This window comes from Martes martes, assembly GCF_963455335.1.
Source record: "Martes martes genome assembly, chromosome: 1".
NCBI classification, from domain to species: Eukaryota; Metazoa; Chordata; class Mammalia; order Carnivora; family Mustelidae; genus Martes; species Martes martes.
Window position 1 is genome coordinate 77,130,880 of NC_137888.1, and position 13,698 is coordinate 77,144,577.

The window sequence follows — 13,698 nt, forward strand, 5'->3', positions numbered from 1 at the left end:
TCTATAGTCAGATCACTAAACAAAGTTTAAAGAGTTTGTAGGTAACTACCATAATCTCTTTGAAGAAATTAAAGATTATCTTTATCAGTTTATTTTCAAGGAATGAAACATTGCCATTCAAAGTGAATGTCTTTAAAATCTAAAAATAAAAAAAAGTCTAACTTATTCCATGTATTATTTAAGGAAATCTAACATTTCTGTCTTATTAAGTGAGTTTTATATAAGTTAGTTTCTCCAATAACATTCTAATGACTAAGGACTTTTCTAAATAAGCTTAACCATTAACTGCATTATACAGTGATATTTATGACAGTAGTCTCTCCCTAGAAAGGTTTTTTAGTCTGTGGATAAGACAGAGCAAAAGATGCTAGGTAAGAATCAAGTCAGGGTAGAACAATAAATACATTCATAATTCAAAATCATACCTATCTCTCTGTTGAGAAGCTAAGCATTGTTAATTTAAATAAAATGTGTCACACTATATTGAAAGGTGCTGAAAATGTGAAGACATATTTGCATTTTTTTGATGAATTTTGCATCAGAGCTATTCTGTATTCTGTTCTTGATATTTTAACAAATATATGAAATTATTGCAATAGTAATATAAAATTACAGTTATTTGTAACCCAGTTTTAAGGAGCTTAACCTTTTTATTAGTCACACAATCAGAAGTAGGTAATACCTTCATCATTCTTTTGAACTTTTGTCATTATTTGTCATACATGCTTGAATACAAAAAAATTGTCTCTATGACATTAAAAGGTTAAAACAGAGAGCCCATCTTTACTTCTGCCTAACCACTTTGTCAGACAGCCAGAAGGGGAAAAAATGTAATGCAGAGAATGTAAACTAAAATGCCTCAGGGGCCAGGCAGGAAACATAAACAAATGGAACAAGAAATAAATTAGGAACTGTGGGGTCTGGGAGGCACTGGGGAGCACAGGCTCAACCTAAAGGTGAATGTTTTGACTTAGCCTTTAATTGCCTCAGAGGAATATCTGCCTGGCAGGTTGTACCTGTTGTACACTGCACATCCTTTGTGGCTCCATTTACATTGTAGAGTAGTTGTGCCTCTGCCTCCTGTGGTTGGTTGTGCAAGCCTGCACAATCTAATGTTGTGGCCCTGATGTCCAGGATTGCCAGATCTTTTGAGTTTTCTTTTCCAGTTATTCACCTCATTTGGATCTTTATATGTGAAATTTCTAAATTAAAAAAATTTTTCCAACTATTTCAGTTTTTTAAAAGCTCGTTAGGAACTACAGGAAATCCATCCTACCACAAATCCCTACAATCTCATATATAATACCTGGGAGAAAAGGAAGTTTATTTTCCAAAGACTACATTATTCTGCAGACATACAGATGAATTATATGATCAGAGCATCCTAACTGCCCACAATATAATAATCTGGAACGTATATTCTGGAGGCTGTATTGGAACTGGAAAGAAAATAGAAGTTATTTATTTTTTGCTGCTTAGAGTTTTAGAGCCCTGTAGTCTCTTGCTTCAGTAATAACTTCACAGGTATGTCGGTCTATTTCGTTGAAGTTACAGTGAAGCATAGTTGTCTAAGTCATTAGAGGAGGTGACCATGTGTACAGACTAGGTTGCCGGCAAAAGATTGGGGTTCAGCAGCAAGCCAGGTAGCTGGATAAAAAAATTACTATATTTCATAACTTTTAATAACAAAATTGGACGTACGCGGCATGTACTCATCTTTTATCTCTCCCTGCATGCATGCATCCATCCATTTATCCATCTATCCTTCTGACCATCTGTCTCTTCTTCCCTCTTATCCCCCTTCCCTCCCTTCCTCTTTTCATTCCCTCTTTGCCACCCACCCAGCCACCCACCCATCCATCCATTCATTGAGTCAATGCCACGTGGTGTACCAATATTAACACTAGGCATTATAAACTTATAACCCAGGAGCTAAACCTAGAATCAAGAAATATTTGTTTAGCAGTGTTCAAATAAAAACATAATGTTAATCCTTTAGAAGGTCTACATTCTTTCCAGTTCCAAGCCCCATGGCTCTCTACGGCCTCTGGCCCAGCTGTTTCACATATTTTGTTCAAAAGAGCTACCTTTATTGAGTGTTTGCTCTGTGCCATACTACACTGGATATGCTATATACATTATCTCATTTGTTCTCACAACAACCCTGAAAGGTTAGCATTAGTAGTCCCATTTTACCAATGGGTAATTTGGGACCTAGAGAGGCCCAGTGATTTGCTCCAAGTTGCATGGCTTGTAAGGTTTAGATAGAACTTGAAATCGGGTCAGGTTAGTTTCAGTCAGTCTCTGAACATCTATGAGCTCTTTACATGAAGTCCTAAAAAATGATTTGGCCTAAAAGATGAACTAGGCCTTATTGATAACCTGACTCCATGACTGGGGTTCTGTACCCTCCATCTCACTTAAAAAATAAATGCAGATAGTACATTAAGTTCACATTCAAGTTTCTTTTTTTTTTTTTTTAAGTTTTAGATACATACTACTTTTTTTTAAATCTTCACCCTTTAAGACTAAATTATTTGTACATGCATAATCTAGGGTCTACTTATGTGGTAGGTATGAGTTTCACCCCCGAGATTAGAGAAGGTGAGAAATATCACTGTTATGTACATCAGTTGTTTATTTTCTTCTATTTAGATTCAGTCCACCTCTAAATTCTAAGCTCACCGTGTTGGATAGAAATACCAGACATTGCTAGGATTCCAGGACTCCCTCCTCCCCTCCCTTCCCTCCTATCTTCACCCTCAGAGAGAGGTCCTGTGTGGTCCAGTAGGGTAGACAGGCTGCCCATTCTCCATCTTTAGCCAGCACTGGTCACTGCTGGTGTGTTTCTTGCCCGAGCTTCCAGGGCCTCAGCGAGGCAGGCACTCCAGAGTTCCTGGGGCTGCCTTGGGTACAGGTATGCCTGCCTGAGCTCCTTAGCCTCAAGAGCAGCCCATTCCTTTGACAGCCTGTGCCTGCGGGTTGGTTGTGGAAGCACAGGCTGTGTGCCCGACTACTCAGGACCCTGCAGACCCCCGTCCTCTGTATCTTCAGGAATTTTTCTCCCCATTCTCCCTCGCCATTTTTGTTTGCTTGCTGTCCTCTGAAGACCACCTCTCTTCTCTCCTCCTAGTATACTCCCCTCAGTGTGGGCTTGTGGTTTAAAACCATCTAAAAATAGTGTGCTTCAAGCAACTTCAGTCTTGGCTTGTGTTGCGACTTACCAGACGTAGAGAAACAGGAGGCTAGGAAATTTTCTTTGGGGGCGGGGAATGGGAATGAGAGGGGAGGTGCAGGGGCATGAAAGCAAAACAAAACAAAATTTCCCAGCTTGTCACTTTTATTATCATTAATGAAATTAATGCAGATGGCTTACTTGAAACTCAGTGTAGTGATTAGAGATCAGGCTTGGGACTTTAAATCCGGCTCCACCACAAGTTATCATCTCTCTTTATGCCTTGTCTTTTCATCAATAAAATGGGGATACTAATGGTAATTATTTCATAAGGTTGTGTTTAAAGGAGTGTTAAACAATTTCAGAAAACAATCTCTCAAAGCTCTTTCATAGGCAGGTCTAAGAGTTTAGAATAAAGCCTGGAAGGTAGGAAGCACTAGGTTTTATTTGTTATTTCTTGAAGTCAGTAGTGCAATTGAATAGAATTTCAAAACACTGAATAGAAACAGAAATAAACTGTATGAAGCTGTTGCTGTTTCGGGTATCAATTTTGAGACTAATTCAATTGATTGTGAACTTTCAGCCCTAAAGGACACAAGTTTAGTCCTAAGTGATACAAATTTTAGAAGACCTTAAATCAGCTTTATACTTCTAACCATACAGAGGCTTGCATTATCACATCCAAATTCAAACCTCCAGCCAAATCTCCATTAAAATCCTTCCCTTCTCCTTGAAGTATTTTTAACTGTGCAAACATTGCATTTGTAAATTACCTTCCTACTTGTTTTTCCTGCATCTTCAAACAGTAATGCATTCCTTAGGAACACATCATTCTGCTATGCAAATATATTCATAGGGGAAATTTGAAATTGACAAATACATTCACTTAAAATTTACCTTGTGTGGAAAATTTTAAAAATTTCAATTGGCTCTTTGTGCATCATTATTAATAAATCAACTCACTTGATGTAAAGATGGATATTATGGTCATTTCAAAGTGATTTTTGGTTTTGGTAAGTGGGTCCTACAGCATTATGTCTTCATTTTTGTGAGTTATTGCACCTGGCTAGTATTTTCATTGCTGCCTTATGTTTATTTGCTGCAAATCCCTCTCAAAACTGTGTGCACTGGTTATAATGGTAATGAGGAAGATAACTCAGACTAAAATTCAGATCACAGAAGCTTTAGACAGATAGGAGAGTTAACTCATTTTCGGCATGTGCAGGCTAAATTATGCATGGGATGAAATATAATGGACAAAGTACAGCATAACAATAAACAGTAAATTTAAAACATACAACCTGTACAGTACTTAAGCTGGCTTTAATATTCCTGGAATACCACATTACTGTTTTTCATTCATCTTCTCATCCTCTCTTTTCCCAGTCCCCTTGCCCCCACCTTGAGAGGATAATGATGTCCCAGGATCTAGACCCAGGATTAAATTTCACTTGTTCTACTGTCTCCAGTTAACGTCTTTGTTATTACTGGTCTGTTTTTGTTGTTGTCTCTCACAAGTCTTTGACGTGGTAGTAGTAGCAAATGATAGAGATCTTCAAGTGTCTCCAAAAAAAAAAAAAAAAAAAAAGCCTGTCCGGGTAATATCACTCCACCTGAGAGGATGCCTCCCCAGCTCCTTGACCGAGCTGGATCACTGATCCTTGGGCCCACGGTCTGATTGTGATAACAGACTAATTGCAGCTGTTACAGGGAAGCCAGCCCAGTGTTTCTCAATGGCAGCTTTGTTTTGTAGGGCCATCTCTGACAAGACTCAACTGGCAGATATTTTTCTAACAAATGTTCATCCCAGATGCCGCTAGTGTTTAGATAGGCTGTGCCAAGATTTAGATAGAAATATAAAATCATTTGATATTTTAAAACCTGGAAATCTAAAATAATCTCATAGAAAGAACAGTAGTTCTTTACGTGGGGAAGGGCCCTGTACTCGGGAGAAAAAAATTACATTTTGTACTGTTTATATGTAGAAGAGAACAGGGACTATATACGTAACATCTTAACACCATGGTTGGAACAATCGAAACATCACTATTAAGCCCCCATATGTGATGGATAGATCTTCATTATCTCCCATTCAGGGTTTTCACTGAAGCCTAATCAACGATTTTTTGGTATGTGCAATTTTGTAGAACATTTGCTCTTGTAAGAAGTCCTGAAGGTCTAACCCAATGGTGAAAACCAGTCTGTTTCCCCAGATACCTATTAAGCAAACCACTTTGAGACATAGAAGTAGAGCCCCTCTAAATGTTTTTTCTACATTTAAATTCCAAACAAAGGCAAGGCTGAAGTTTCACTTTCTCTTTATGCATAATTTATTGCCTGGTATCCCTCCTAATAAAATTCCTGTACGGATGGATGGTCGCCACCCCTTCCGTGTCTGTGTGGTTGCCGCTACGGTGAACAGGGAAATAAAACCAAGGGAATGAAAATGAACGTTTGGTTTTATTACATTGTTAAGCCAGTTCTGTGCATTGGATTACCTAGCATTTTAATAATAAATAATTTCTCTAATTATTTAACATGTGCGCAATATAAAGAAAATGTTAATACAGTCATATGTTAAAGTCAGAAATAGCAAAGCCGCCAGATGGCTAGTAACCAGATTAAAACAAAACAAATTACGATACGATTTTTAAAAGAACGAAGCAAGTTCAAACTTCTCCCAGCATACGTTTATTTATAGGCAGCGATGAGGAGAAACAAAGTGTACCAGCACACAGTTAAACTGGCTTTTATTCTTCACTTGAGACTAGTTCTAATTGATCACTGTGCTATTGTATGATTTGATTGTGCTGACAGTTACATGCCACTGTTCCCATAATAACAATTTTTCTTCTTTGTTCAAATGAATTTCCTAATTACACGTGTGATGGGATGTTTTAATTCTTTTCCCTTTTCAAATCCACCTTCCTGTTGCAATGCATGATGGGCAGGCTCAATATTGTGCATGACACCCGCTACAAGTGTTGGTAGGTGCCAGCTTTGTTTCTTGATTATCTTAAACCTGTGGTGCACCTCACAGCCCCTCAAAATCCACTGCTAAGTTTAACTTGTATCCTATTGGGCAAGTCCATTTCCCTTTTACTAACACCTGTCAATTAAATGCCATTTTCTATTTAATTGACACGGACTCACATAAATGTTTTCTTTACACACAAGTTTCCTTTAGTCACCTTTGGTGGATTTTGATTGGACTATGAGTTCTGGTGTGTAACAACAAAAAACAATCTATATCATAAAAGTAATATATTGTGTATTTTTATAATAATAAATAAGAAAAAGTACATTCATTCAAATGGATAACTGTATAAATGAAGTAAATACCTGTATTTTGACGTAGATTTTGAATGTCTGACTATGAACACTATATGAAATTCTTGTTTTTGACGTAGCAAATTAAGCCTGTTGTGTCAATTTTCTTGATTTGATGGTAACAAGCTTTTTTTCCCCTTTTTTTTCTCTTTCATCCCCCTTCCCCTTCTCTCCTTGGAATGTTGTCCTGCTTTGCGCTGTGATTGCATGTCACTCGCTGGTGATGATGTCCCGTCACATGGCTTATTGCTGTGATAAATACCATGCCCAATTATCTCCTCCATGTTGCCATGGTTTCCATATTGCTACACTCTTCTGTATGTTTGCTTATATGATTTTCCCTCCGAAAGTTCCCATGGTGCACGGTGCTACGCCAGCCACTGTGTCCGCAGCAACAACATCTGCCACAAGTGTTCCCTTCGCTGCAACAGCCACAGCCAACCAGGTTTGCTAATTTACAGCTTTGTTTCTTAAAAACCAACTCTAATAGGGCTCGATCCAACAGCCCTTACGCACCGGATTTCCCATTGAGGTCAGTGGGAATCGTGTGTACGTGAGGGCTGTGGTGGGTGCTTTAATAGCATGGGGTTTCAAAGATACCTCTTGTTGGCCTACACATTCTCTCTATGATGAGCAGCAGAATGCTTTTATGCCATTGATAAGTGCTCCAAAGTTGTCGCGGCTCCATTTCTAAAGCTACTAAAATGATATTTACACAAGCAATTCTCACTGGGTCTCCATTGTGCAGGTGTTTTTGGCCGATCAAAAAATGCAGCTAATTTTAGGTGTTTATTATAAACATTTGGCATATACCATTTCTTAGTGCTTGCCCAAATTCTTAATAAAAAGCAAAATGTTTAAATATATTCTATATGCCACAAATGACCAGTCTTGTAAATAGAATTTTTTACAAATTCGTGAGGGTTTTGTTTGATAAGCAGATTGTATATTCAAAATAAATTAAATTGGCATCCAAGTTTTGATTCTCAGTGCTCTCGAGGAAAAACAAACGCAGAAGCAAAAAACCCTATGCACTCTTATTTCTGTAATTAGCCAGCCAGCATAGATTTTGGAGAGTTATGAAGGAAAAAAAAAAAAAAAAAGACATCAAAGACGGTAAATTGAGTCATTCTGCGTTGTGTACAAGTTCGGAGAGTAACAGTTTCACAGTTTACTCATAAGTAAGTGGGATCTGTTTCAGAAATTTGAATTTTATGACCTATAAGAATGACTATATGAAAGAAAATGATTATTAAAATATTCAAAGTTTTAAAAATGGACATCGATTCAGCCAGCATTCTCTGATCCTATTTTAACTTGTACTCTGGAAAATAACGGTTGAATCAAGGTCAAGTAGGTTTTGGCTTTAACTTACAGGTGTTTGTTATGAAAGCAAAGTTCAGTACAGTTGATAGCATGTGAAAAAATTTAGAGCCAAATCCAATTCTAGATCACCCACAGACTGTGGTTAAATGTAGCCAGATGAAGCAAAAGAACCAGCATCAGATGGGAATCAACACGTAACCCCTTGGGCAGAAAAGGTCAATTAAGTGCCATCTGAATTTGTAGCTAGGGCTGTGAGAAGTAGGCATCCTGCCCTCCCCAGGACACCACGTCCTGTCAAAGAACTGTAAACTATTAGTGCAGCCATTATACAACTTTCAAAAGCAGCCTGCCAAAATGGATGTATTTTAAAGTTTCAGACAAGCTTTAAACATTTCTTGGCAAAGAACCATTAGTTTTTCTGAAGCTTGTCAAAATAGCCCTGGATTTATGCTAACACATCAGACTCATTTACAAGAATACTAGATTGTGCATATGTGGCATGTTAGTAAGTAATCCATGGCAGAAATTTCTTAATGGATTCAACACGATCCATTTATGGTGCAAATCGATGATGCCGAGCTCTGTGAGTTTACCACGGATGACGACAGAATTGCTGGTGTAAGCAGAACTACAGCCAAGCAAATTCCAATGTGCCCTGGGCCACCTGGGTTGTAGGGGACACTTTACTTTTTGCATTGTGCTGTGACCATTTCATGCATAATCTTGGGTCTTCGTACTGTTTTACAACCAAAAGAAAGAAAAGGGAAATGGATATATATATACACACATATATTATATCTACATATACATACATATGTATATGCCTACAGTATATTAGCAATGCTGGAAATAGCTGATGCCACAAAATGCAGCCTGCATGCATGCAGAAGTTTATAGCTGGCCCTTCATCTGCATCGATTGGTGTTGAAGGTCCTTGGTCTGTTTCGACAGCCCCATCCTTGATGCTTCTACACTGTTGGGTGCAACATCCTGTCCTGCAGCAGCAGGAAAAATGGTATGAGAAGCTTCATTATGCTTGGAGCACATTTTCGTGCCATTTGCCGATGCCGTACAATTGTGTAAAGATGTCAGCTGAGAAATGGAAATAAAATAGAGACATATTAATTTACACTCCAGACTGTGGATTGCAATCTGTTGAATTAGTCTAGGACATCTAAATTGAGACGACAACAACAACGAAATGCCTTCATGGACGCGATGTCGCTCTTCTCCCACCAGCCTTGCGGAGATGGGATGAGCGCCATTTTGTAGACAAGAAGGTTTTAACCACAGAGTAATTAAGTGCTTGGCTCAAGGTTCCACAGCCAAGAAATGGGTCCCCCTCGGGTTAGAACCCGTGCTTTCGGTCCTCTGACTGCCTCTCGCTACCGCACTACCTGCTCCCGGGTTAGCGGCCACAGTTCTGGGTTGGAGGAGAATCAGGCTACAAATTGGAAGTTCATTGCTTTGGGGACCATTGTGATGAGGCACCTCTATATTGATTTCTTCCTGTATTTTCTCTCTCAACTTTGACTCTCGTGCCCATTTATAATACAATAAATCGTGCCATCAGGATTCAGAAATAGGTTCTGAAATGAACCTCGTCTCTTCTCGGGTTCCTTTGAAGTACTCCTTTAAAATTATTACCTGGTATTTTTAATTTGGGAAAAAAAAAAAAAAAGCTAGAAACCATAAGGTGAACGAAAATGAGAAATCGGTTGCACAAAAGTAGGCAAGGCATTTCCTACTTTGATTTCTGGATGACTCCCTAAGTGAAACCACAGGGGTGTGTGTGTGTGTGTGTAGGCCAACAAAAAGGGCTTCTTTCAATTACTGCTGTGCATGAATTTTTGGTAGTTTTACTTCTCTTACTTCCTAAAAACTGATAACATTTATAGACTAGTATTTAACACAAAGATTTTAAACAATGAGTTGCTACCTTGACATTAAGTCTACATTAACTTACTGTTATGTTGGCCAGATAAGGACTGTCACCTCACAGCTGAATTTCACTTCTCTTAAAAAAAATTTAATATTAAAATGTTTTCATCTCTTGGTTGTTGGCTTGCTCGCATGGATCATTCATCAGATAATTTTTTGTTTGCTAGATACCCATAATATCTGCCGAACATCTGACTAGCCACAAGTATGTAACCCAGATGTAGAATTTTCATCACTAAACAGTAAGTTCATTATGTCATATATAGTGTGTATTTATTTGTAATGGTTTTTTAAGATAACCTTGGTATTATGCACTTCAGAAAATTTTGCAAAATTTTTATGAGAAAATGTTTATATGTTTTATGTTATTTCAATTATTTTTTAAATTCGGTATCTTCATATGCTTAATTGAACACCTGCCTAATGCTTGGCACAGTTCTCTAAGTAGAAGGTACAGACAAATTAAAGCTTAGATGAATGAATGAACTTAGGACACAGCATATGTTTCAGTACTGAAGGTTTTGAGTGGAATAAGGAAGGTCTCACATTTTTATGTTAAATGGGTTATAAAGAATCTTATCATACACACTTAGAATACGTATGTTAATATGTGAATATACATAATACTTAGGGAAAATAAAATTTGTTGATTGGATTGTTATTTTTAGTAGAAATAAACACAAGCATGAAGAAAGAAAAATATGACTTAAAACTAAATGGATGGTATTCATAAGGGGTTGGTAGACTTTTTCTGAAAAGCTCAGGTAGTAAATATGTGGCTGTTTGGGCCCTGTGGCTTCTGTTGCAACTCTTCAGCTCCGCCCCACCCGCAGCCCCCAGCAGGAGAGCAGCCAGAGGTGATATGGAAATGGAGGGGTGAGTCTCTGTCACAATCAAACTTTATTTACAGAGCTAGGCGGCAGGCCCAGTATGGCTCCCAGGTAGCAGTTTGCTGAGCCCTGGTGTAGGTCATCATTTTTTTTTAAATATTTTTAAATTTTTTTGCTAAATCCTAAAGGAGAACATGTACCCTCTTGACTCCATGCTTCACCACACACACACAAACATAAACACACACACACAGGGTTATTTGAATGTAAAGTGTTGGACTTTTTTTTTTTTTTTTTTAAAGATTTTATTTATTTATTTGAGAGAGAGAGAGCACAAGCAGGGCAGAAAGGAGCAGAGGGAGAAGGAGAAGCAGGCTACCTGCTTCTCCCACCCCACGTGGCACTCAGTCCCAGGACCTTGGGATCATGACCTGAGCCGAAGGCAGACACTTAAGTAACTGACTGAGCCACCCAGGCGCCCAAGAGGTGGACTTTAAATAGGTGTATACACACACCAAATCTAGGCATACACATACATCCACGTAGCCAGATGAATTTCAGGTACTTCAAAGTGGTCACCTTAGAGGGTTGCATAATTCTGAAGATGTTGCCATTGCTCAAAAATAATCTGAAACTCTTGTGATTTCCCTTCAAACACATTGACTGAGATACTTGTGAAAGGTGGCCAATTTTCATCCTGAGAGGTTCTGCTTCATTCAGAGTACATGCATTCAAGCTATCATATGTGCTCAGAATATTTTTTTTTTAAAGATTTTATCTATTTATCCGACAGAGAGAGATCCCAAGTAGGCAGAGAGGCAGGCAGAGAGAGAGGGAAGCAGGCTCCCTGCTGAGCAGAGAGCCCGATACGGGGCTCGATCCCAGGACCCTGGGATCATGACCTGAGCCGAAGGCAGAGGCTTTAACCCACTGAGCCACCCAGGCGCCCCTCAGAATATTTTTGATACTTGAAAACAGCCGCCACGTTTGAAACGGAATCTGGTAATAAGATGGGTGATCTTCTTGTCGTTTCCCTTCATGTATCTGTGCACGAACACATTTACAAATGATTTTTGTGTGTGTGCTGCTCTGTGTTACCATGTGTTGCCGTGTCAATGAGATCAAGATGAATACACAATGAGATCCATATGTAAATTCCAGCACACTCTATTAAAATAAGAGAGGTTTGAACAAATTTCTCTTGGAGCAAAGATGAAGGAGCACCTTTTTTCCAGCAGAGTCAGAAAACAAGTGAATTGGGGCCACGATGGTTGCTATAGAGAGAAGGGAGGCGTGAGGGCCTTTCTGAAGAAGGGACAGTGTGTCGAGTGAGGAGCTGGTGGTGGAGAAGCAGTTCTGAGGCCCTCGTGGTCATAATCCATCACAATAAGTGGACAGAGGTTGAGCCCAGGCAGGAGAAGAGGATAGACAAAATTTGAGAGCAATCCAAGAAATACTACCAGAGACAGGCTGCCATCATGAATTAAATTATTAAAAATGATTTTTGTCTACTTCATACGTTTTCTCAATAACCTGATAATAAATTGTCCTGAACAAGAGCCACATTTTTGAATAAGCAACTCTCATTACTTTGTAGTATGTAGGTTTGGAAGAAAAGTTCTCCTTTTGACATGTTTAAAAAAAGAGGGACCTTTTTTCATTTTCCCCTTCCCCATTCCTTTATTGTAACCCCCCCCCCAAAAAAAAGAGGGACTTCAAGCTTTTATAATCAATTGGGTATGTTTCAAATGGATTATATGTAACTATGTTTAGTTCTGAGCAATAATCCAGGTTGAAAAAAATGATACCAAGTGGCTGTATGTTCACCAAGTAGCAAGCCAGTGGATTTGTCTGTACTGAAGCTTCGACTCTTAATGTTGTGTTTATTTATCAAGTGCTTATTTTCATGAGTAGTCGCAATAATTAAACTGGTCATTGAGTGTAGCAACATGGTGACTTCTTTCATTCACATGATTGTATTCTAAAGCATACTTTTATTACGTAAACAGCCTCTGATGAGAACAAAGGTCATGTAAAAACTGGAACTGTCAATTCACAAGTACGTGGTCCTATGTCTTCCACCTTCATTTGTCAGGAGCACAAGAGATTTTTTTTTCCTTGGCTTTAGGGGAGAAAAAAAAATCCCAAACTTTAAGTTATCCGAAACAGTTTAAATTTAAAGTATAATTTCTACCCCCCTGCCCCTCGCCATACACTGTGCTAATCAAGCACCCAAACAGGATGAGCCATGTTTAACAGGACTTAGTGTTGCATGGATTTTCATTTTGTAGGGCCAGGTGATGACTCTTGAAACCGATTAAACCATAAAAGAGATGAATTAAAGCGAGCTTAAATTCTGCGCCCCGATGGCTGCGCTCCAAAAGAGCTCGACAACGTTCTGCCTCTTGATTCTCCAAATATCTTTTATACTTTTAGCTCCGTACTGGGTAATATTCCAGAAGAGCCCATGATTTTATTAAGCTGTGCATGTCCTGTTACTTTCCTAGAGGTGTGAATTTAGGTCCACTTGTACTTGTGAAGGGTTTTTTGTTTTTATATGAAGATAGAACAACGTGCATATATTTACCCTTGAAATCCAGAAACATGATTTTCATACTCGGTATGTACTGGCAACTGCTTTGCTGTCTGGTTTAACGAAGCTTATCTCTTTTTCCCTTGTAGATCATACTAAAGAGGAAAGGACAGTGTGCTTGGTTAGAGTAAAGGACGAGGTCATTAGCCATATTGTATATACCGTCAAGCAACACACACAAAACCCCTCAGCCACAAGACAGCCACATTTTGCATGTTAACCAGAAGAAAAGACAACATGGAAATCCACTGCACACTGTTGCCTATACACTTTGTACATTTAATTGATATTTGTGCTGAGGTGATATTCCTGTCTAAAAGAACAACATCGTCTTTCTTTTCTAGCACAGAGTTATGCATTAAGATATGCATACCTAATTAGTTTCCTATATATTCATGCCATCTGGAAAAGACAGACTATGGTGTAACCATGATTCTCTTATGTATTGGTACGTCTGTAGACCAAGATATAATTTTTTAAAAATAAGTTTATTTCTTTCAAGG

The 13,698-nt window shown here is 38.5% G+C and overlaps 1 protein-coding gene across 5 annotated transcripts in view; it reads left to right on the top strand.

Moving 5' to 3' along the window:
• The window catches only part of MBNL1 (muscleblind like splicing regulator 1), a 175,314-nt gene extending 161,913 nt beyond the window's left edge, over nt 1-13,401 (top strand). For 2 of the 5 annotated variants that reach the window (XM_080798681.1, XM_080798682.1), the window contains 2 exons: nt 6,127-6,162; nt 6,856-7,591. In XM_080798681.1, coding sequence (XP_080654807.1) covers nt 6,127-6,162; nt 6,856-6,959 — 140 coding nt within the window. In that variant the 3' untranslated portion in view covers nt 6,960-7,591. Of the gene's footprint in view, nt 1-6,126; nt 6,163-6,855; nt 7,592-9,939; nt 10,015-13,284 lie in introns of those variants that run through there. The other 3 variants (XM_080798679.1, XM_080798680.1, XM_080798683.1) reach the window with 2 other exon arrangements.
• The last annotated feature ends 297 nt before the right edge of the window (nt 13,402-13,698 follow it).